This window comes from Schistocerca piceifrons, chromosome 8, assembly GCF_021461385.2.
Source record: "Schistocerca piceifrons isolate TAMUIC-IGC-003096 chromosome 8, iqSchPice1.1, whole genome shotgun sequence".
In the NCBI taxonomy this organism is placed as follows: Eukaryota; Metazoa; Arthropoda; class Insecta; order Orthoptera; family Acrididae; genus Schistocerca; species Schistocerca piceifrons.
Window position 1 is genome coordinate 328829138 of NC_060145.1, and position 23523 is coordinate 328852660.

Genomic DNA, 23523 nt, shown 5'->3' on the forward strand with positions numbered 1-23523 from the left:
AGTAATGATAAAGAGTAGGTGAAGTATAAGAAAGTATTCAGGAAGAATCAAAACGCGGAGAAGTGGGATATGAAAGTAGTAACGGATGAAGAGCTATGCTTGAAGTTCTCTGAGGCTATAGATATTGCGTTCATGAGTAACTCAGTAGGCATTACAGTTGAAGAGGAACAAACAACTCTAAAAAGGTAAATCATAGAAGTTGGAAAGAAGAACATAAAATGGTTCAAATGGCTCTGAGCACTATGGGACTTAACTTCTGAGGTCATCAGTCCCCTAGAACTTAGAACTACTTAAACCTAACTAACCTAAGGACATCACACACATCCATGCCCGAGGCAGGATTCGAACCTGCGACCGTAGTGGTCTCGCAATTCCAGACTGTAGCACCTAGAACCGCTCGGCCACTCCGGCCTTCGAAGAACATAAACACAGAGAAAGTATTTGTGAAGAAACCATAAGTAACAGGAGAAAACTACAGCTGATTGATGAAAGGAGGAAGTACAAAAATGTTCAGGGAAATTCAGCAATACAGATATACAAGTGCAGGGAAGCTAAGGCAGAATGGCTGCATGAAAAAAGAAATGATTGTCAGAAGGACTCACTCAGCATACTGAAAAGTGAAAATAAAAGCAAGTGCAGTAACATTAAGAGGGCAATGGGAATTCCACTGTTCAATGAAGAGAAGAGAGCAGATAGGTGGAAAGAGTACATTGAAGGCCTCTATGAGGGAGAGTACCCATCTGATAATGTGATAGAAGAAGAAACAGAAGTCAACAGGTACAAGGTAGTGTATCCAGAATCAGAATTAAAAGAGCTTTGGATGACTTAAGACCAAACACGGTAGAAGGAATAGATTACATTCCATTGTAATTTCTAAAATCATTGAGGAAAGCAGAACCAAACCAACTATTCACATTGCTGTGTAGACTGTACGAAACTGACAATATACCAGCAGACGTCTAGAAAAACATAATCCACACAATTCTGAAAATAAGAAGAGCCAACAAGTGTGAGAATTATCGCACACATAGCTTAACAGCTCATGCATCTAAGTTGCTGACAAGAATTATATATAGAAGAATGGAAAGGAAAATCGAAGATCTGTTATCTGACAATCAGTTTGGCTTTAGGAAAGGCAAAGGCACCAGAGATGCAGTTCTTATGTTTCAGTCGATAATGGATGCAAGACTAAAGAAAAATCAAGACACATTCATAGAATTTGTCAACCTGAAAAAAATGTTCAACAATGTAAAATGAAGTGAGATGTTCAAAAGTCTGAGAAAAATTGGGAAAAGCTATGGGGGAAGATGGGTAATATACAATATGTGCAACCAAGGGGGAACAATAAGACTGGAAGACCAAGAATGAAGTGCACACAGATTAAAAAGGGTGTACGACAGGGATGTCCCTAGTGTTCAATCTATACATCAAAGGTCAATGATGGAAATAAAAGAAAGGATTGAGAGTGGGATCAAAATTCAAGATGAAAGGATATCAATGATAATATTTGCTGATGACATTTCCATCGTCAGTCAAAGTGAATAATTGCAGGATCTTCTGAATAGAATGAACAGTCTAATGAGTACAGAATATGGATTGAGAGTAAATCAAAGAAAAACAAAAGTAATGAGAAGTAGCAGAAATGAGAACATTGAGAAACTTGACATCAGAATTGGGGATCATGAAGCAGACGGAGTTAGGGAATTCTGCTACATAGGCAGCAAAATAACCCATGATGGACTGAGCAAGGAAGACATAAAAAGTAGACTAGCATTGGCAGAAAACACATTCCTGACCAAGAGAAATCCACTAGCATCAAATGTATGCCTTAATTTGAGGAAGGATTTTCTGAGAATGTATGTTTGGAGCACAGTACTATACGGCGGTGAAACACGGATTGTAGGAAAACCAGAACAGAGGAGAATCAAAGCATTTCAGATGTTGTGCTCCAGAAGAACGTTGAAAATCATGTAGACTGATATAGTAAGGAATGAAGACGTTCTCCGCAGAATTGGCAAGAAAAAAGAGTATATGGAAAACTGACAAGAAGAAGAGAAAGGATGATAGGCTCTGTTGATACATCAGGGAATAATAATGAATAATGAGCGTATGGCATTGGTGGCCAGGAGGAATAACTTCCACATACTATAGAGAGCTGTCATGTGTAAAAACTGGAGAGGAAGACAGAAATTGTATGAAAAGTTTAGTACAGAAGAGGAATTCATGGTTGGCCACATCAAACCTGTCAGTAAACTGATGAAGAAAAAAAAATGTTCTGTGTATGATTGTAGTCTAACTGTTTTTGTATCATATTCGACACAGAAAGTGGGAACCACCCCAGCATTTGCCTAAAGGAGCATGAGAAACTGCCTAAAAACCACGTTAAGGCTGGTCAGTACACCACCCACGATAATTAATCCATCCGGGCCAGGTGATGTATCCGCGGCTGCGGTGGCATCAAACATGGGAGCAAGAGGCATGAGTACCTCCGTCCTTTTCTCCATACTGATACACAAGCTGGGCAGAGAATCCAAATCACTGTCAGATACTAAAGCACTGATACCCATTATCTCTAACTATACACATTTGACTCCTTTTATTTCTTCCAAAAAAAGTTGCCTATGGCAGAATAGTGAGTCATTTTGCAGAGCAGAATTTCATAATCAGGGTGTATACGGGGACAAGAAAAAAAAATTCCCGGATTTCTCCCGGATATCCCGTTTAAAAAATATGCTTTTTCCCGGGCGAAAATACACTTTTTCTGTGCTAAGTGACAGTAGGTTTTCCGTAGATTTTCCCTCGGAACTGTAAAACTTATCAATCCTTTGAATGGTTAACATTTTATTAATCGCGTAGAACTTCCCAAGAGGGAGGGAGGGGGCGGGGGGGGGGGGGGGGCGGGGGGGGGGGGGGGGGGGCGGGAACGGAAACGGAGCAGAGAAGTTTTGGAGAGACTTCTAATAAAAAAAAAAGGAGAGAAGTTTTGGAAAGACCTTTGATTTGCAGCAACATATACGCTGCATAATTTCGTATTACGAAAGTATAAATTCGAATTGCACCAAACACAGCGCGTTAGTTTTCGGAGCGTTGCAACCGAGGTTGCAACGTCCTTTTGTAAGCGAGTCATATCTCAAGCCACGAGATGTCGCCAGCCGATGACAGCAGCTATTCAGAGCATAGGACACGTGTTATAGTCAGCCAATAGCAAGATTACTGGTTACATAGCGCGAACACACAAGAGGAAAAGTTAACGGTTTACATTAATGTACACAGTACCATATATCTACAAGAAAAGCTAAGCTTTCACATATAATATTGGTCTCTAAGATTAACACGCTACAATAGAAGCTAAGCTTTCACATGTAATATTGATCTTTATTGCGTGTGTTATACTTTAAGATACATCACACAAATGTGCCAGTAAATTTAAAATTATGACATAAATGCCTCGGCTTGAAATTCTTGTAAGTGGCTGATCCTCAAACTGTTCAGTTTCGAACGCTCTGTAATTTAGATATTCATCCCACTTTCTCACATGAAACATAATTCATCTTGCGTAAAAAGAAATTTACTTTGAAAGTGACGCTTTTCTAACCACCGTTCGCAATACTGTTAGAAATAGGTTCGGTTTACCAGTTGCCAGAGAGCGCCAGAAAATGCATTATTGTGCGTGTGCAACTGCAGTGGTGTAGGAAGCCTGCATGTTCGTGTGTATAAAGCACTAAGAGAGCTTACATTACACCATAAAAGAAACAGGGCATCAGAGGATACTCCTAAGAGCATCGAAATTTCGTAAACCGTACTAAATGCATAATTCGGCTTGAAGTGCTAATTGGCTTTTTCCAGATTCACAATGAAGTAGGTTCCATCTGATATTAAGCTTTTCAGTGTGGTTTTTGGGATGTAAATTTTCTTGGAGTACCAGTACTCTAAGATCTCATGTTTGGTTCTTTATCATGGTATAATGCCATACATGGCAGAAGATGATAACGTGCACTTGAAATTCATCGAACAGTTGGAACTAGCCAATACTGTAGAATGAAACACTTCGTTTCAAATAACATGATTGCCTCAGCGGAATTTCTTTAGCAAACTTGCAAAAATAACTTCATTCTTCTGCAAGGCGATTAATGCTTGCCTGCTACTAACTTGGAAAGAAAATAAGATCAGAAAACTGAAATTAATAATATATTTTTGCCCTCCGTAATTATGTGAATGTATTTTAATTCACTTGATAGTTCCCAGCAACAGAAATCCGTTTTGTTTTCATTTGACGTGGGAGCTGTACACGAAGAGAAGCGGCGAAATCACTTAATGTAAACACGGGTCACATGGGGACTAACCCCCTCCCCGCTCTGTGCAAGCGCGAATCTGGCAGCTAGGGCGCGCAAGAAAAATTTTTCTCATTGCATCTGGTTGCATGCTGCTGCTACTACCATTCCGCTGCTCAACTCGCTGCGACTCACATCGTCACCACGCAATGCCATGGCTGGGAAGCAGATTGCCGTCGCATTGGAAGCCCTCATCAATGCGACGGGGTTCACCGGCGGCCGTCAACGGCAGCCAAGGGGCAAGCGAACGCAGCGGAAGAGGACGATGCTCCAGTGCTACAACTGCCAGCGGCTGGGGCATACTTCGCGCGGGTGTAAGAACGCCATCGCGTGCTTGAAGTGCGCGGCGTCTCACGACACCCGCAACTGCACGAAACCTCGTGGGGTGGCCTGCAGCTGCGCGAACTGCGGTGGGCCACACGCCGCCAACTTGCGTAGCTGCGGTTACCTCCGCGAGTCACGCCGTCTACCCGCCGCACCACGTCCTGCGGCGACGTCAAGTGCCTCGACGGCTGCCCCGCCCCCCCCCGCTCCGGCGAGGGGTGCAAGCCGCGCCGCCTTGAGGCCGCCACCGATGAAGCTATGGCCGGCTTCCAAGCCGCCTTCGCGGCCGAAAGGGCTGCACTGAAGGACGAGCTCGCAGCTGTGCATCGCCAGCTCCAGCAGCTGCGCGATGAGCTGCGGGCTATCAAGAAGAAGCCGCCAGTTCCCGCCGCCACCCCCGCCGTGAGTCGTCCGATGGGGATCGACGCGGCCACGCAAACCACCGCTCCCCCTCCTGCAGCAATGCAGGAGGTGGCGCCCATGGAAACAGAGGAAGTGCCGCCTGGGCTGCCACGCTCCAAGGTGGCAACCACAAGCAAGGGTGCTACCGCGCCTCCTGACTGCTCGCAAGTCGAGCAACCAAAGAAGAAGAGGAAGGTGCGGCTACCATTCCCAAGAGTGGACGATGTGCAGGAAATCCTCAAGTACACTGCCTCGTCACTGAAGAGCAGGTCGTACCCCCACTCACACCTCCCATACCCCTACACCCCACCCGGCCAGCCTAAGCCTCCCCTCGCCCATCAACCGCTCGACCTACGGACATATAGATGGCGTACTATACTAGCAGAAGCAGCCACGGACAAAGAGTTAGCCATCATTAACTCTTACCCAATATTCACGCCCTCCCAATGGGACAACCTGGTTGACGTCATAGAATCGTGGGTGTGGGAAGAGGCCCGGTCGGGTAGGAGAGAGAAGAAGCTTCCCGATGACAGATTTGTCAGGAAAAAAATGAAATCAATGAGCCAAGTTCAGAAATGAACACACACTAGGCAACCACCAGGAGTAGCGGAGACCTTACTATAACCACCGGCCAGTCACTTAGGCCGTTCGTTTTCCCTTTCTCTCACTGTCCCTCTCACTATCCTTTAATCTTTCTTTTATCTATATGAAAAAAAAAAATGCACAAAGAGTCAAGCAGCACGATAAAGCCATGTAATTTCCCTAGCCAAGCCGTCATGCCAGAAGGTGAAGCGCCTTGCTGCACTAGTACTTCGCCCCCAGTCGAGGCTATCTTCCTCATTCAATTGTGCAGGTGTGCTACTACCAATACAGCTAACAGCCAAACTTCAAGTAGTGGGAAGCGGGAGGAGGTACTGCTTATACGAGAGTCAAATGCGCATGCGCAACAGACTGCTGGCAACTGGTCAAACGAACCTAATATGAACAGTTGTGACGTCATGCTCATAGCAAGCAGTTTATTGTTACGAAGAATTACAGTCTGCGCCCTACGGCCTTTGACATACTTTTGCTATCTGCATACACTTGTGCGTGCACGGTGTTTTGTTGTCGTAAATTGCACATTTCCTTTGCCACTAAAGTTTTATTTTTCCCCCTCATTTATATTTTATTGCTGCAGTATCATTCTCCAGTAGCAGGATACAATAACATTCTTTGCTAGAGAATCAATTCTGCAGTCAAAATTACAAAAATTTAACTGAAAGCTAAAACAATGAAAAATCCCCGGAATTCCGAAAAATTCCCGGGTTTTTCCCGGTTTTCTCTCGAATGAAAGAATTCCCGGGTTTTTCCCGGATTTCCCGGTTGTCCCGGGTCGTATACACCCTGATAATTGCCTTTCAGTCTGCCTTTTCTAACGGATTCTCTATTAATTCTCACATTCATCTTCTTTTTACTGGCCCCATCCCTTCCTGTCACCCTCCCTCTCCCCCACCCTCTACCCCATGGGAATGGGGAATTTGTGTACCCCATCTGTCTGCTTTTAGCACTAGCCCAAGTGAAAGTATGAGAACATTTTTGAAATGTTTGTAAATCATATAACTGAGGTGAGATTTGGGTGCCAGCCAGTATTCATGTATTTGGATGTGGGAAACTGCCTGAAAACCACATCCATGCTTGCCAGCACACCAGCCCTTGTTGTTAATCCCCCAGATGGATTTGGTCCGGGGCCAGACTCGATACGGGGCCGGCGTGATTTCCCAAATCCCAGAACTGGTGTGCTAATGCTCACAGATATACTGACGAGTCTTATGAAGTATTATCTTAATAACAAAAAAAAAAATGTAGGTCGAAGTGTCAAACTGCAACACGGGAATAAAACTAAACTCAGAATGAGAGAACATAAAATGTGGAGTCCCACAAGATTCATTGCTTCATCTGCTACTGTCATAACCCACATAAATGACATAACAACAACTTTCAAAAAACTGCAGAAAAACTGCCTCATAATATTTCTTGATGACAGAAGCTCGCTAAGGCCACAAATTCTCATTCATACTGGACACAGTCCACAAAATAAATGAGCATCCTCCAAGTGGTTAAGAACAAACAATTGTATCTTAATCTCAAGTAGTCTCTAATTAATAGTTTCAAGTAAATGACCTACTGATATCTGAAATAAACATAAATGGTCATGCATTAACCAGAAATTCCAAATTAAATATTCATTAGACCAATAAGTTAAAATGCAGTCAGCACACAGATAAACTATTCAAGAAGTCCTATTTGACCCGTTTTTCACTCAGAAGTATCTCTCAACATGTTGATTTCAGATTAGTGTGCTTGTGTATACTGTATAGTTTTAGTACCTGTTGTTACTGATATAACATTCTCAGACAATGCATCTAAAGTAAAGAATGGATTAATTAAGCAAAACTGGGCAGCAGGAGTACTGAGTCAAGTAAACATTGCACATCTTGCAGAGATGTCTTCAAAGAAACTCTCAGTACATTTGCTTTTAAATTATATTTGTTGTTAAAAATAAAAGTCAGTTTCAGTTGAACTGTGATTTACACAGGCACAATACACAAAATTGTAACAACAAAATTCCATGTAGACTGAGCCCCTGCAAACAAATTATTTGACTATCTACATTCAATGATTAGTCTGTAAGCCACATGACATATAGCGCCATGCTCTATGAAAAGCCTTCTACCTTAGGGCACGTGGCTAACTCCTGTACTTTGATAAATATCAGAGTGGTGATTTAGATGTTCAAATAGCAGTAGATAATAACAGGTGGGTGTTTACTACAACTGATGAAGCAACAGTCTCTTTTGTTCCTTTAAAGTAGCACTTCTCCTGGGAGGTTTGGCATGATGGATTTAGTTTGAGTACGTACAAACACATTACAGTAACTTCAGATAGTTAATGATTAACGCAGTTTCAATCAATTGCTTTAATTTGTTAATGAATACCTTGAGCTGATTCACATCCCTGCAGTTTTTTCTTCACCATGAGATCTACAGAACACAATGGATAAATAGGTGGATGAATAAATGAAGAGAAACATAGTGCATTATGTGACTGTGCTGATTAAATAAAACCAAAAGCTTTCTGCATTTTCTTGCATTCGTGTACTCATGAATGGCATGCATACTTACCATATCTGACAATGACTGAAGGATGTGTTGCGTGCGTTGTGAGAATTGTACATTGGGATCAAGCCCATACTGGAGAAGCAGAACCAGCAAGTTCCTAATAAATTCAAAGTTTTGTGCTTTCTCCTCTTCTCGGTTCAAAGCTATGCTCTCACTGGCAGTGAATACAAGCACGTGCATTGGTGTTAAATTGCTGCGAGATGTGCAATTTGGATTTGCACCATGCTTACAGAGGATCCGTACACAATTCAGGTAGCATACCTGTAAAGCACACATTTGTATTTTGAAAAGAATCAAATAAGCTGAACTGCTCGAAAATGATAATCTCGAAAGCAGTATATTTCCACACAAGTACAAGACATTTTGTCTTTGGAAGGCAATCGTTTTCTGAAAATATACAATTCAAGAAATTTATGTCTCCAAAATTTCCATGGGCACATTTATTGTTAACGAAGAGTAAATTAAAAAGAATAATTCAAAATTGCATCACACAGCAAAAATGAGTCAGCATTCACAACACTCTTTCATTAAGATTAATAATGTTATTTACAATAAAGTTGGATGATTGGAGACATAAGTCTTCCATGGAGCTACAGTGCATAAACAAAAGAAAAAAAAATATTCACTCAGGAAATCATACCAATTTACTTATGGTGCAAATTGAGATTATACTTTACACTCTATGACAAACAACAGTATTTTGGAAACAGTAAATGTAACAGTGCCAGTCTTATTGAAGACTTGAATAATTTCATTTATGAAGCTATGAGACATAAAATTGCTCTAATGACATTATCACTCTACATGAATGATTATTTGTCAGTAAACTTCACAGATGTAGCCAGCACCTGTTGTTTCTGTCTGTTACTATATCTTACGTACTTCCATATTCATGAAAGCTTTCCTTCATGATGGTATTTGTGGAACACAAAGTGTCAGTTAACGAAGAAATGAATGAATTGTGTGAGCCGAAGCTACTCTGGTTATTTCCAATGGTTTGTTGAGGTCTTCCATAGTTTTTACCCAGGAATCTAAGTATGAATAGCAGTGTTGCAAAGAACAATTCTTGATGAAATTATGCTGATCACTCCAGCAAGTGTGATTCTTTTTGTAATTACAATTTTTTAACAAACACTGAGGTATACATAAAGCATACTCTATAGTTCTGCAGCCTGTAACATGGGCTGTGCAATACTTACCTTCATAGTGTGGGTGAAATGATGGAGCGGATCTTTGTTGATGAGAGGAACAAGGCAGACCATAAGTGGTACTGATCCATCACGGCCAACGACATTTGGATTTCCTCCCTCTTGCAACAGCATATTTAGCAGCTCATAGCGGAACTCCCAGTCACGCACATGCCTCAATACGCAGGCCAGTGCACTGTTCCCCGGGTGATTTATAGATGGTCGTGCACCATTTTGCAGGAGGAAGCGTACCTGCCAAATATTTGCATGTTTCACAATAATTTTCTTCAGATGTAAGGTAAATCTGCACAGCAGAGGTCAATGGAAGTTCACATTTCTTATTTTATCTCGAGTTTTAATTATAACATAGGTTGTTTACAACTCTGTGTCTAACACACAAAAAAATCAGTAAATTACCTAACCAATGTAAATAATTTTTATCAAATTGTAGAAACATAGAATTTTTGTAACAAATGATCACTGAAAATTGGATGTGCAATAAATCTTTTTGCGCCAATTTCTGTAATATCACAAACCTCTGTTGGGGATACTGTTATGTCTTTTGCCTGTGTGACAGCTAGTACATATTTGTAGTTTGACAATTTAATGTATTTACAGTATTTATGTTTCACTCTATTTATTTATATTTGATTGAGACCTTCGCAGATGTGAACAATGCAATCTTTTTGCAAATGCCCAGCACCCGTGAGAAGATGGCAGCCACTTTATCAATGTAACATTCTTTACTGTATCAATACAATTAAAGAAATCCTTATACTCTGAGAAAAAAATTTTGTACTTTGAAGGAGGAAAGCATTAGCACCTGTCACTCTGTCTAAAGGTAGCAATCATACATAGTAATGATGGTGGTCAGTTAGTAACATTGAAAAATAAACTGTATTATGAAATGAGTCATTTGAAGAAAAGGGATTTTAGAACTCAGTGTTTTTAGTATTACAACAGATTGACCTCCACAGCAGGTCAGAGACAAACTTGCTGTCTTCTTTTTTTTCCTGGCCTTTACCTGCATCACCACAGGGTCAGCATGTGGATTTTCGGATTTGGCATTGTTAGTGGTGGAGGGTAGCCAGATGCCTTTCATTTCCTAAATGACTGTGAATCACATAATTTGGGTAGGATAAGGGTACCCACCCAGTATTCACCTAGATGGATGTGGGAAACTCCTTAAAAACCACATTCAAGCTGGTTGGAACACCAGCCATCACTGTTGATCCACAGGAAATATTCGATACGAGGCTGGTGCATGTTTCCGAATCCCTAGAGCAGCATGAAAGTACGTGCATCTACCCAGGTGGTTAGAGACAAATCTGTTGTCAAACAGACAAGCACTTACTCAGCCTGGAGACAGTGCTCTAAGCACATGGTGGGGCTACATTGGTTACTCACAGTACACTGTAAACCGTGTGGCCACAAAGCAACAAATCAGTTGCTGTGTTTTTACGGCTCTCAGTAATTTTTGCTATTCAAACTGGTTTTCGTTCTGCAACCAAGTTCTCTTACTGAACATCACTGCTTGCAAACCAAGTACTATGTCTCAGCTATGCAGCACTAACCGCATTAACAGACCATAGTATCTTGGTGTAAGGGCAAAACACCAAATTTGTCGAGAAAAAACAAACTCAAAGGGACAAATGTTCATGGATCCAGTATTCATGGGACTCTGGAAATAGTAGCTAATGCAGCACAGCAACTAATGTAATAGAATCTGTTGATAAAATTACTGCAGCAGCAGGAACAATGAAATACTCTGATGATAACACTTAGCAGTTTCAAGGAATGTGGTGAGTTGTAGGCAGATTAGCTACAATAACTCCTGCTGCACTGCAAGCAAGTGGTATCATGGATCCATCTCGTCAAAGAGCTTTACTTCTTCACTTCAGTAGCTTGTTATATAAACAGGCGTAGAACTTACACCTATTAGTACAACCAAGTAGCTTGTCATTTTCTACGAGGGCAGTTCAATAAGTAATGCAACACTTTTTTTTTCTGAAACAGGGGTTGTTTTATTCAGCATTGAAATACACCAGGTTATTCCCCAATCTTTTAGCTACACAACACTATTTTTCAACGTAATCTTCATTCAATGCTACAGCCTTACACCACCTTCAAATGAGGGCCTGTATGCCTGCACGGTACCATTCCACTGGTTGATGTCGGAGCCAACATCGTACTGCATCAATAACTTCTTCATCATCCGCGTAGTGCCTCCCACGGATTGCGTCCTTCATTGGGCCAAACATATGGAAACCCGACGGTGCGAGATCGGGGCTGTAGGGTGCATGAGGAAGAACAGTCCACTGAAGTTTTGTGAGCTCCTCTCGGGTGCGAAGACTTGTGTGAGGTCTTGCGTTGTCATGAAGAAGGAGAAGTTTGTTCAGATTTTTGTGCCTACGAACACGCTGAAGTCGTTTCTTCAATTTCTGAAGAGTAGCACAATACACTTCAGAGTTGATCATTTGACCATGGGGAAGGACATTGAACAGAATAACCCCTTCAGCGTCCCAGAAGACTGTAACCATGACTTTACCGGCTGGGGGTATGGCTTTAAACTTTTTCTTGGTAGGGGAGTGGGTGTGGCGCCACTCCATTGATTGCCGTTTTGTTTCAGGTTCGAAGTGATGAACCCATGTTTCAGCGCCTGTAACAATCTTTGACAAGAAATTGTCACCCTCAGCCACATGACGAGCAAGCAATTCCGCACAGATGGTTCTCCTTTGCTCTTTATGGTGTTCGGTTAGACAACGAGGGACCCAGCGGGAACAAACCTTTGAATATCCCAACTGGTAAACAATTGTGACAGCACTACCAACAGAGATGTCAAGTTGAGCACTGAGTTGTTTGATGGTGATCCGTTGATCATCTCGAACGAGTGTGTTCGCACGCTCCGCCATTGCAGTAGTCACAGCTGTGCACGGCCGGCCCGCACGCGGGAGATCAGACAGTCTTGCTTGACCTTGCGGCGATGATGACACACGCTTTGCCCAACGACTCACCATGCTTTTGTCCACTGCCAGATCACCGTAGACATTCTGCAAGCGTCTATGAATGTCTGAGATGCCCTGGTTTTCCGCCAAAAGAAACTCGATCACTGCCCGTTGTTTGCAACGCACATCCGTTACAGACGCCATTTTAACAGTTCCGTACAGCGCTGCCACCTGTCGGAAGTCAATGAAACTATACGAGACGAAGCGGGAATGTTTGAAAATATTCCACGAGAAATTTCAGGTTTTTTCAACCAAAATTGGCCGAGAAAAAAAATGTGTTGCATTACTTATTGAACTGCCCTCGTATAACCTGTGATTTGCTAACCATGAAAGCCAGCAAACACACACAGTAGCCGCAAGTCCAAAATTTAATCAGTACAGCAGACAGTCTGATCAAATGTGCACAGCTTGGACTGCTTCCTTACAAGGCTTATCTCACTGGTGCAGTTTCACATGTCAACAGAGCAATGAGTCATGTGCTGAATCCCTCATTAGAAATGTGACAGTTAGCTATCCTCCCAATTGAGAAGTATGATCAAAAGCACTCTCATTTCTCACAATTTTCTCAGTGAAATGTTTACTTAGCTGATTCATTTGAAATTGCTTCTACTTCTCACTGAGTTTTTGAAAATGATATTGTGGTACTGCCTCTTGCACACACATAATATTCTTGATTACTTGTTGGCTACATCAACACAACTTGTAAGTAGTGCATACTCATTTGCCTCGTTGCCTACACCACAAGGGGATCTTGCCAATTCATGTGGTGTTCATGCCATCACAGTGTGGCTACAAAATCCTACTATTCTGGATGACCAGTACTGTTGCATTCATCTCAGTATCAATGTTCAAATCTGGCAACAATACTAAATCCATTTAATGGTTCCATAGAGTCATAAATAATCAGACTTGTGCCTCATCCACTGGTGCAAGGCAGAGTACTGTACAGGTAGCCCTGCCAGTGGCTCTAATGGCATGTCAGTGTCTATTGTTTTCATCCACATCCACATAGTGTCTCGTTCATTCACTGAGCTGGTCCACTTGAGGTTGCAGCTGTTGAGGAATTGACACTGTCTGTCAGTTCAGTGTTGGAGGAAATGGTTCATCATCCATGGGTTGACAGTCCGCGAGTTGCGTCGGCGGTGGCTGCTGCTGCTGCTGCTGGTGGTGGTAAAGATAGCATAGACACATGCTGCTGGTGGTAGAGATGGCATAGACACAGGTTGTAACAGCACTGTAGCCGTGTCCAGGGTGTGAACCAGGGAGTATCAGCAGTCCACGGGGATGGCCTGAGAGCATGTTGCTGAAAGTGGTGGGGCTGGAAGTCCTCTGCATTGGCTCAAGGAGTAGGGATGGCTCCTACGTATGTTGTGGCAGCAACTGGTTTCAGTAACTGATCAGGTGCTCCTGCATGGCCGTGATGAGGAACATTTGGTACCAGTTGTGGCTGGTTCCCATACCTGGCTTCCAGTCAAACACACAAACTTACACCATATGTGCAAAATAAGAGAGCACATCCACCGTCATCAACTACACTGTAACCCAGAAACAGCCAGTAAAGTCAATGTGCACCCTGCTCAGCACAGGGCTAAGGGGAAAAGCTTTATGCTGGTGATGCCTGGTCACAAGCACAAGGCTGACACATACACACAGCATGCTCAAACGCAGTGTCTATCCTTGGTCAATAAATGTAGTGCTGAGCTAAAGTTTTCATCTTCAGTATTCCCATGGTGAAATGTGTAGCAACTGCAGCATTATATTTTGGGAGACACTCTGGCCAACCACTTTTCACAACTGACACAATTCTATTCTGGAGGGTGTCCTAGCTAGTAGCCACTACAATTTTGCAAGCAGTATTGGGATATCATTGCAAGATGTGCTGCAGAATCTCATCTAGGGCAAAATACACTGCTTCCAGATGGTCAAATTCAACACTGGAGCCAATGGGGAGCCACGATAGTGCTGTGGCCTTCTCCACCAGACATCACAGTGCCTAGAGTATCAGCAACCAAACTGACAGCCTGCAGCCGCGGGTTGCCCACCTCGCAGGCACACCGAAGCACTACACAACCGACAGGCAACATTGGTAAACGGCCACAGCAACAACCACGACAACAACACCACAGCAAAGACACCAGCAGCCACCAGGGGCCACTACTGGCCCACATAAACATAAGGAAGAAGTCGCTGCAGATCCCGGAACTATTTTCACACGTCAAACCACATGATGGAAAATAGTTCTGAGATACTCATCTGCTGAAGCGCTATAAAGGCCGGCACTCGGCCACACATCGGCAGTTCATCGACCGCCAACGGACTTGGATAGCTGCCGCCCCGGCAGCCCGGCTTGGATCTTCTCACTTATCTCTGGATTAGGCCTGGTATATCAGAGAAGTCTCTGGCAGAGACTAGTAGGAAATTATTTCAGTTGTTTTCTATCTTATTCTTGTATGTAGTTGTGATTCAAAGATGGATCACTGTTTTGTGCTGGTGTTAGACTTGGAGAATTTGTTTTGGTTAATTGAACAGTCCAATAAATTGTTTTCGGACTTTGATCGTTAGTTTCTTCTCCTTACGCAGACATATCAGATAGTACATTGGTATTTGCATGCTGTGCAGTGGACCGAAAGTAAATGTCATAATGGTAACTGCTCTAGACCAAAGAGCAATGTTGCATGCACTGGGCCATTTTGTCTAGAAGGTGAGAATGTGGAGCAAAGAGAGAAAGAAGGAGTTTGTAGTCTGTAAGTAACTCGAACTTATTCCCACAAAGGAAAATGGGCAATTTTTTAATACCATACACAACGGCCAACACCACCAGCTCAATTTGTGAATAATTTTACTGCACCTGTGAGACTGTCTTAAGTGCAAAAGCTATTGATTGCTTTCTACTATCAGTATTCTTATGCAAGAGGATGGCCTCAATCCCTTATTGGGTGTATTGGCAGCAAAGGTCAGAAGCCTGTCCAGTGTGAACACCACTAAACGTGGTATAATGTCAGGCGTGTTTCCAACTGCAAGAATGGTTTGCGACACTCAGGAGACCCAATGATGGAACACCTTTCTTCCTCAAATGGTCCACTGGGTGTATAAGGTAATACGCCTGGGAAACAAACTTTGTGTAATACTTCATTTTCCCCAGAAGACACTGGAATTCCTAAGTTTTTAGGGACCAGCAGCTTCTCAACTGCTTCAATGTGCTCTGCTAATCGTGTGATCATTTTGTTGCTTAATACATGCCCCAAATACTGTGCAGATAATCCAATCCAAATTGAAATGTCGCAACTTAGCTGCCCTGTGTAGCTTTGGAAAATTCATGGTGTTGAAGCTACATCAGAAGGCAACTTCTTGTATTGATACATTCCAAAACATATATTACACTACCAGAATTTTCTGCATGCCTGCGTCTAGAGATAACTGCGTGTATGTGTTCTTTGTGCCGATCTTTGAGAAACATTGCCCCCTTCTAACTTTGCTAAACGTTCCTCTGACTGAGGGATTGTGTAAGTCTCATTCTTTCTTGGTGTGTTAATAATGGCTTTAAAAGCACTGCAAATTCTATTGGACCCCTTTGCTTTCTTTACACTGACCATGGGTGTCACCCACTGACTAGCCAAGATGAGCACAACTGCATCCAATTCCAGTAATCTGTGTAACTCTGTTTTGAATGGCCATGCATGACAAAATTTCAGCACAGTGGACTGCTTGAGTGAAATATACACCTCAAAGTCTTTGGCCCTGCCCAACACTGATTGGGATAACTGCTTATAATTCTGTAATGATTCTAAATCCTGGAAAAGTACCAAGCTGGTCACCAGGTTCACCTCATCCAATAGTTGGAAACCAAATGCAGAAAACACATGTAAACCGAAACTATTTACAGCCATCAAAGTGATTTGCCATTCTACATTCTGTCTACACAGTAAATTGTCATCACAAAAGGATCTTTTGTTGGCTATATGAAATAAGCTGTGGTGCGGCAATGGCTGCAGATGGGGAGCCAAAACACTGGTATGTTTCCTGGTTAATCAGAGTAACTAGTGCCTCTTACCCACCTGGAATTCGGTTGTAATATCATTGAAACCCAATCAGGAATTTATTAGGCACTTGGGTGGGTTTTGCCAAGATGGAAGTTAAAGCAAACACCAATGCACGGTCAGGTTCTGCCATCAACAGTACATTGGCAAACTCTGCGGCATTAGCACCCAGTGCTGTTTTCCTGGTCTAGCACACTGCTGTCAAACGCCCATGCTGTAACAGGCGTAGCATTTGTCAAAAAACCATGGGCAATGGCAATGCTTGTGACATGCCAAACAGTCTGGACAAGACTTAAGCATCAATGGGGTTTAACCCAACACTAAGGGAAAACTTTTCTTATGATCAATGTTGAGATGCCCAACTAGGTTGTATCTATTTACTAATTCCACTGAAATCTACTTGGGAGAGAGATATGTTTTCTTGCACAGGACTGACACCCTGAGTGTCACCCAGAGGACTATTTTTTTTTTTGCTTTGGGGCGCAAAACTGCTATGGTCATTAGTGCCCGGTCTGTGGCTTAGGAAACGGTAAAAAACGAAGATGGACACCAGCAGCAATGGGAACGAAACTCAAAAAATTGGAGAAACTAAAAGCAGAAGGAAAGCTTAAAAATCCACTACAGAAAGGGGTTGGTTGTCCCCAAAAAGAGCCTCAAATGATTGATGTCATCTCACTGGCACTAATAAACTCGAGAGCGCGATCGGCTGAGTGTGTGTCATCTGCTAAAATGGACGATATATCAGGCGACAGCTGTAGACGGGCGCGTAACGGAGTAAAATAGGGGCACTCAATTAAAAAGGTGTCTTACCGTCCACAGCTGAGAGCAGTGGGAACAGAGTGCGGGAGGATCGCCGCTTAAAAGATGTTGATGGCTAAAACGACAGTGCCCTATCCGGAGTCTAGTTAAAATTACCTCCTCCCGACGACGCGTTCAGGAGGAAGAGGTCCAAGCACAGGGAAGAGCTTTCACGTCCTGCAATTTATTATGGGGAAGTGTCTACTAATGTGCGTGCCATAAAAGAACAACACGACGACATAAAACACTCCGTAGATCAGCGAAGGGAATCGATCGAATAGCTGGCCGAAGAAGAGAGACTGCAGCCTTGGCCGCTATATCGGCCGCCTCATTTCCACAGATACCAACGTGTCCTGGGAGCCAGAGGAACGCCACCAAGATGCCCCCCAAGTGGAGCAAGCGCAGGCAGTCCTGAATCCGGTGGACCAGAGGGTGGACAGGGTAGAGAGCTTGGAGACTGAGGAGAGAGCTGAGAGAATCTGAACAGACAACATACTGTATCCACTGATGGCGGCGGATGTATTGGACAGCCTGGAGAACAGCGTAAAGCTCCGCAGTATAAACCGAACACTGGTCGGGAAGCCGAAATCGATTTGGGATGTCGCCAACAATATAGGCACTCCCTACACCTGATGATGTTTTCAAGCCATCAGTGTAAATAAATGTGGCTTCCTTCATTTGTGCACACAGAGCAGCAAATGCCCGACGATAAACAAGTGAGGGGGTACCATCCTTAAGAAACTGACAAAGGTCACGGAGCAGGCAGGTCCAGAGACGGAGCCAAGGCGGTGCTGTACCCCAAGTTGTCAAGAAGGTTTTAGGAAAGCGGAAGGAAAGAAAATGGAGCAGTTGACGGAAGTGGACTCCCAGTGGTAGTAGGGAGGAAGGGCGGCCTGCATACCCTACATCCAAGGAGGCGTCGAAGAAAATGTCATGGGCCAGATTAGCAGGCATGGAAGACAGATGGCTAGCATAACGACTCAGAAGGACAGCTCGCCGATTGGACAGCGGAGGTTCAGCAGTCTCAGCATAAAGGCTTTCCACAGGGCTGGTGTAAAAAGCTCCAGACGCTAAACATAATCCACGGTGGTGGATAGAGTCGAGACGCCGAAGAATAGACAGCCGAGCAGAGGAGTAAACTACGCTTCCATAGTCCAATTTCGAGCGCACTAAGGCGCGATAGAGGTGGAGAAGGACCACTCGGTCTGCTCCCCAGGAGGTACCATTCAGGACACAGAGGGTGTTGAGGGATCACAGACAGCGAGCCAAAAGATAGGAAACATGGGAGGACCAGCACAGTTTTCTGTCAAACATAAGACCCAAGAATTTAGCGACGTCCGAAACCGGAAGGTTGACAGGTCCTAGATGTAAGGGGGGTGGAAGAAACTCCGTACGACGCCAAAAATTAACACAAACGGTCTTACTGGGAGAAAAGCGGAAGCCTGTTTCGATGCTCCAAGAGTGGAGGCGATCGAGGCAGCCTTGAAGACGTCGTACAAGAAGGCTGGTCCATTGAGAGCTGTAGTAGATCGCAAAATCGTCCACAAAGAGGGAGCCTGAGACATCGGGAAGGAGACAGTCCATAATTGGATTTATGGCAATGGCAAACAGTACAACACTTAGCACGGAGCCCTGGGGTACCCCATTTTCTTGGGAGAAAGTACAGGAGAGAGTAGTGTTCACCCGCACTCTAAATGTGCGCTCTGCCATAAATTCGCGAAGAAATAGTGGCAGCCGACCTCGAAAGCCCCAAGAGAACAGTGTGCGGAGGATGCCTGTCCTCCATCGTATGCTCTCTCCAGATCAAAAAATATTGCTGCTGTTTGGTGTTTCCGGAGAAAATTGTTCATGATATAAGTGGAGAGAGCAACAAGATGGTCAACTGCAGAATGATGCTTTCGGAATCCGCATTGGGCAGGTGTTAAAAGACTGCGGGACTCCAGTCACCAAGCTAAACGGCAATTCACCATACGCTCCAAAACCTTACATACACTTCTCATGAGAGAAATGGGGCGAAAGCTAGAGGGGAAATGTTTGTCCTTTCCAGGTTTCGGAACAGGAACGACGATAGCTTCCCGCCATCGTCTGGGAAAAGTACTGTCGGTCCAAATTCGATTATAAAGACGAAGGAGGTAACACAAACTATGGGTTGATAAATGCAGCAACATTTGGATGTGGATACCATCCGGTCCTGGGGCGGAGGAGCGAGAAGAAGAGAGTGCATGTTGGGAGTTCCCGCATGGAGAAAACAGTATTATAGCTTTCGCGATTTTGAGAGGAGAAAGCAAGAGGTTGCACTTCCGCTGCACATTTCTTCGGGAGAAATGCTGGCGGGTAATTGGAAGAGCTCAAAATCTCAGCAAAGTGTTGACCCAGTGAGTTAGAAATTGCGACGGGGTCCATTAACGTATCATGCGCGACAGTGAGCCCAGAGACCGGGGAGAAACTAGGCGCGCCAGATAACCGTCGAATCCGACTCCAAACTTCCGAGGAGGGGGGTAGGTTTTAAATGAGCTAGTAAAGAATTGCCAGCTGGCCTTCTTGCTATCGCAGATGACGCGACGGCATCGCGCACGGGACTGCTTATAGCGGATACAGTTGGCCAAAGTGGGATGGTGGCGGAAAACGTGAAGAGCACGTCGCCGCTCACGTATTGTGTCATGGCATGCCTCGTTCCACCAAGGAACCGGGGGGCGCTGGGGCAATTCGGAGGTGCGTGGTATTGAACGTTCCGCAGCTGTAAGAATAATGTCTGTAATATGAGTGACCTCATCGTCGACGCTAGGAAAGTGACTGTCATCGAATGTCGCTAGAGACGAAAAAAGTGTCCAATCGGCTTGGGCAAACTTCCAGCGTCTCGGGCACATTTATGGCAGTTGTGGCTGCAATCGAAGGACACATGGAAAGTGGTCACTCGAGTGTGTATCAGCAAGGGCGAACCATTCCAAGCGCCGAGCTAGCGGAACAGTACCGACCGAAAGGTCCAAATGAGAGAAATTTGTCGTGGAGGCAGACAAAAATGTAGGGTCTCCAGCGTTGAGGCAAACAAGATCCGCTTGGTGGAAGACGTCTAGCAATAGGGATCCACGCGGACATGGATGTGGAGATCCCCAAAGCGGGTGGTGGGCATTGAAGTCCCCAACCAGCAAATAGGGGAGTGGAAGCTGACCAAGAAGATGAAGGAGATCAGCTCGTGCCATTGATGTGGACGATGGAATGTATACAGTACAAAGAGAGAAGGTATATCCAGAAAGGGAAAGACGGACAGTGACTGCTTGGAAGGAAGTGTTTAAGGGGATTGGGTGATAATGGAGAGTATTATGGAGAAGAATCATGAGTCCTCCATGTGCTGGAGCACCTTCAACAGAGGGGAGATCAAATTGGACTGACTGAAAATGGGGGAAGACAAAGCAGTCGTGGGGACGCAGCTTTGTTTCCTGAAGACAGAAGATGACCGGCGAGTAGGATCGTAGGAGGATCGTCAATTCATCCCGACTGGCTCGAATGCCGCGGATATTCCAATGGATAATGGACATAGGGTGGACAGAAAATGGAATAATGTGACCAAGGTTGCCGTCAACTCAACGACTGCTCAGAGCTTGCGACCGACAGCGTGGAACGGCACTCAGCCAAAGGTAAAAGATCCTGATCCATTGGTTGTTCAGGAGCAGCTCCTGCCACCGGTGATCGGCCGGTCGATCGGCCGCCAACAGTGCGCCTCGGCGACACAGAAGATGGCCGAGGGCTGTTACCGCCAGCTGGTGCTGTAGATGAGACACGCCGTGGCGGAGAAGGAGAGGAACTGGGTTTCTTATTAGCTTTCTTGGAAACATGATGTTTAGATGAAGGAGGAACCGATGGTTGTGAAGTTGGGGTACGTAAAAAATCTTCACGAGTATGCTCTTTTTTTGGAATTCCGGGTGTCTGACTTTTGGGATCGAGATTTAGCAGAACCCAATGAAGGGTGAGCCATAGATTGAGCAGGCGAAAGTGGGGAGGTTGAACGGGCGATCTTTGCGCTGGCCGATCTGGTGACCATGTCACTAAAGGTGAGATCACAAGTCTGCATGGCCGCCTCCTTTGTTGGCCGAGGAGAAGCAAAGACAGTGCTGTATTTTCCTGTCTGAGGCACAGTGGGCTTTCGACTTGCGAATAATTTTCGAGCAGCAAAGGTCGACACCTTTTCCTTCACTCTGATTTCCTGAATGAGCTTTTCGTCTTTAAAAATGGGGCAATCTCGAGAGGAAGCAGCGTGGTTGATGCAACGAGGGGACGGAGGTGGACAAGCACCCTCATGGGCATCCTTGCCACACGTAACACATTTGGCCGGGTTGGAACAGGACTCGCTGGTGTGATTGAACCGCTGGCACCGATAGCAACGCGTAGGGTTTGGGACGTAGGGCCGAACGGAAATTATTTCATAGCCCGCTTTTATTTTCAATGGGAGTTGAACTTTGTCAAATGTCAAGAAGACAGTACGGGTTGGAACAATGTTCGTGTCAACCCTTTTCATAACTCTATGAACAGCCGTTACGCCCTGGTCAGACAGGTAGTGCTGAATTTACTCGTCAGACAATCCGGCGAGGGAGCGTGTATAAACAACTCCACGTGAGGAATTTAAAGTGCAGTGCACTTCAACCTGGACAGGGAAGGTGTGGAGCAGTGAAGTACGCAGCAATTTTTGTGCCTGGAGGGCACTGACTGTTTCTAACAACAAGGTGCCATTCCGTAATCTGGAACAAGACTTTACAGGACCTGTAATTGCGTCAACGCCTTTCTGATATAATGAAGGGGTTGACTGTGGAGAAGTCGTGACCTTCGTCAGACCGAGAAACAACAAGGAACTGTGGCAACGATGGAAGAACTGTCTGTGGCTGAGATTAAGTGAACGTACGCTTGTGAGCAAAACAAGGATAAGGGAATGTAGTCTAATTAAGTCGGGTGATGCTGATGGAATTAGATTAGGGAATGAGGCACTTAAAGTAGTAAAGGAGTTTTGCTATTTGGGGAGCAAAATAACTGATGATGGTCGAAGTAGAGAGGATATAAAATGTAGGCTGGCAATGGCAAGGAAAGCGTTTCTGAAGAAGAGAAATTTGTTAACATCGAGTATTGATTTAAGTGTCAGGAAGTCATTTCTGAAAGTATTCGTATGGAGTGTAGCCATGTATGGAAGTGAAACATGGACGATAAATAGTTTGGACAAGAAGAGAATAGAAGCTTTCGAAATGTGGTGCTACAGAAGAATGCTGAAGATTAGATGGGTAGATCACATAACTAATGAGGAAGTATTGAATAGGATTGGGGAGAAGAGAAGTTTGTGGCACAACTTGACCAGAAGAAGGGATCGGTTGGTAGGACATGTTCTGAGGCATCAAGGGACCACCAATTTAGTATTGGAGGGCAGCGTGGAGGGTAAAAATTGTAGAGGGAGACCAAGAGATGAATACACTAAGCAGATTCAGAAGGATGTAGGTTGAAGTAGGTACTGGGAGATGAAAAAGCTTGCACAGGAGAGAGTAGCATGGAGAGCTGCATCAAACCAGTCTCAGGACTGAAGACCACAACAACAAACAACACGCTTGTGAGCAGACATAGTGGAAGATGAGGAAACCATTGCGGAAGAATCCCCCATGATTACCGGCGTCTCCGATGGCGTGCTCCTCTCTTGTGGGGGCCCTCTCTGAGGGCACTCCCACCTTAGGTGATTGTTCACACCTCAGGTCACACCTCCCAATCGGCACATTCGGAAGGTATAAGGTATCAGCTCGGGTAATCCCCCCCCCCCCCCCCCCCCCCCCCGGGCCTGGCCGTTACCAGGGGGTATGTACGTGTCGTACCTGTCTATCCAGGGCGGGGAATTACGCGTTTACCCCGTCACCGGCTACACACGAAAATGCGTGGGTCGGCCTTCAGGCACGCACAGGGAGGAAGAAAGAGAAAGGGAAAAACAAAGAAAGGGAAAGGAAAGAAGAGAGGTCTCAAACGCCGCAGCAGAGAAAAGGGTAAAGAAAAGAGGTAAGGAAAAGAGAAGGACGAAGGAAAGATAAAGACATACAAGCAGAGAAGGCGAAGAATGCATTACATTTACGAGCGTCAGTCTCCGGACGTAGGCACAAACCATACTCCCACAGGGGGAGAAGGGGAAGGAAAGAGCCAGAGGTGAGGGGAGGGGGGGCGAAGATGGGGGATAGGGAAGGATGCGGAAAAGGAAGGTATGTAGCTCGGAAAGGAAGGAGGGCCACATTAGCTCGGGGTCCCGTGCTCGTTACGCATGTATC

The 23523-nt window shown here is 44.6% G+C and overlaps 1 protein-coding gene across 1 annotated transcript in view; it reads right to left on the bottom strand.

The window, feature by feature from the left end:
• LOC124711806 (ankyrin-1) overlaps positions 1-23523 on the bottom strand; it is a 150749-nt gene that overhangs the window by 35864 nt on the left and 91362 nt on the right. The window contains exons 7-8 of the mRNA XM_047242029.1: positions 9415-9654; positions 8219-8476 (exon numbers count right to left, since the gene is read on the bottom strand). Of these exons, the coding sequence (XP_047097985.1) occupies positions 8219-8476; positions 9415-9654 (498 nt within the window). The remainder of the gene's footprint in view (positions 1-8218; positions 8477-9414; positions 9655-23523) is intronic.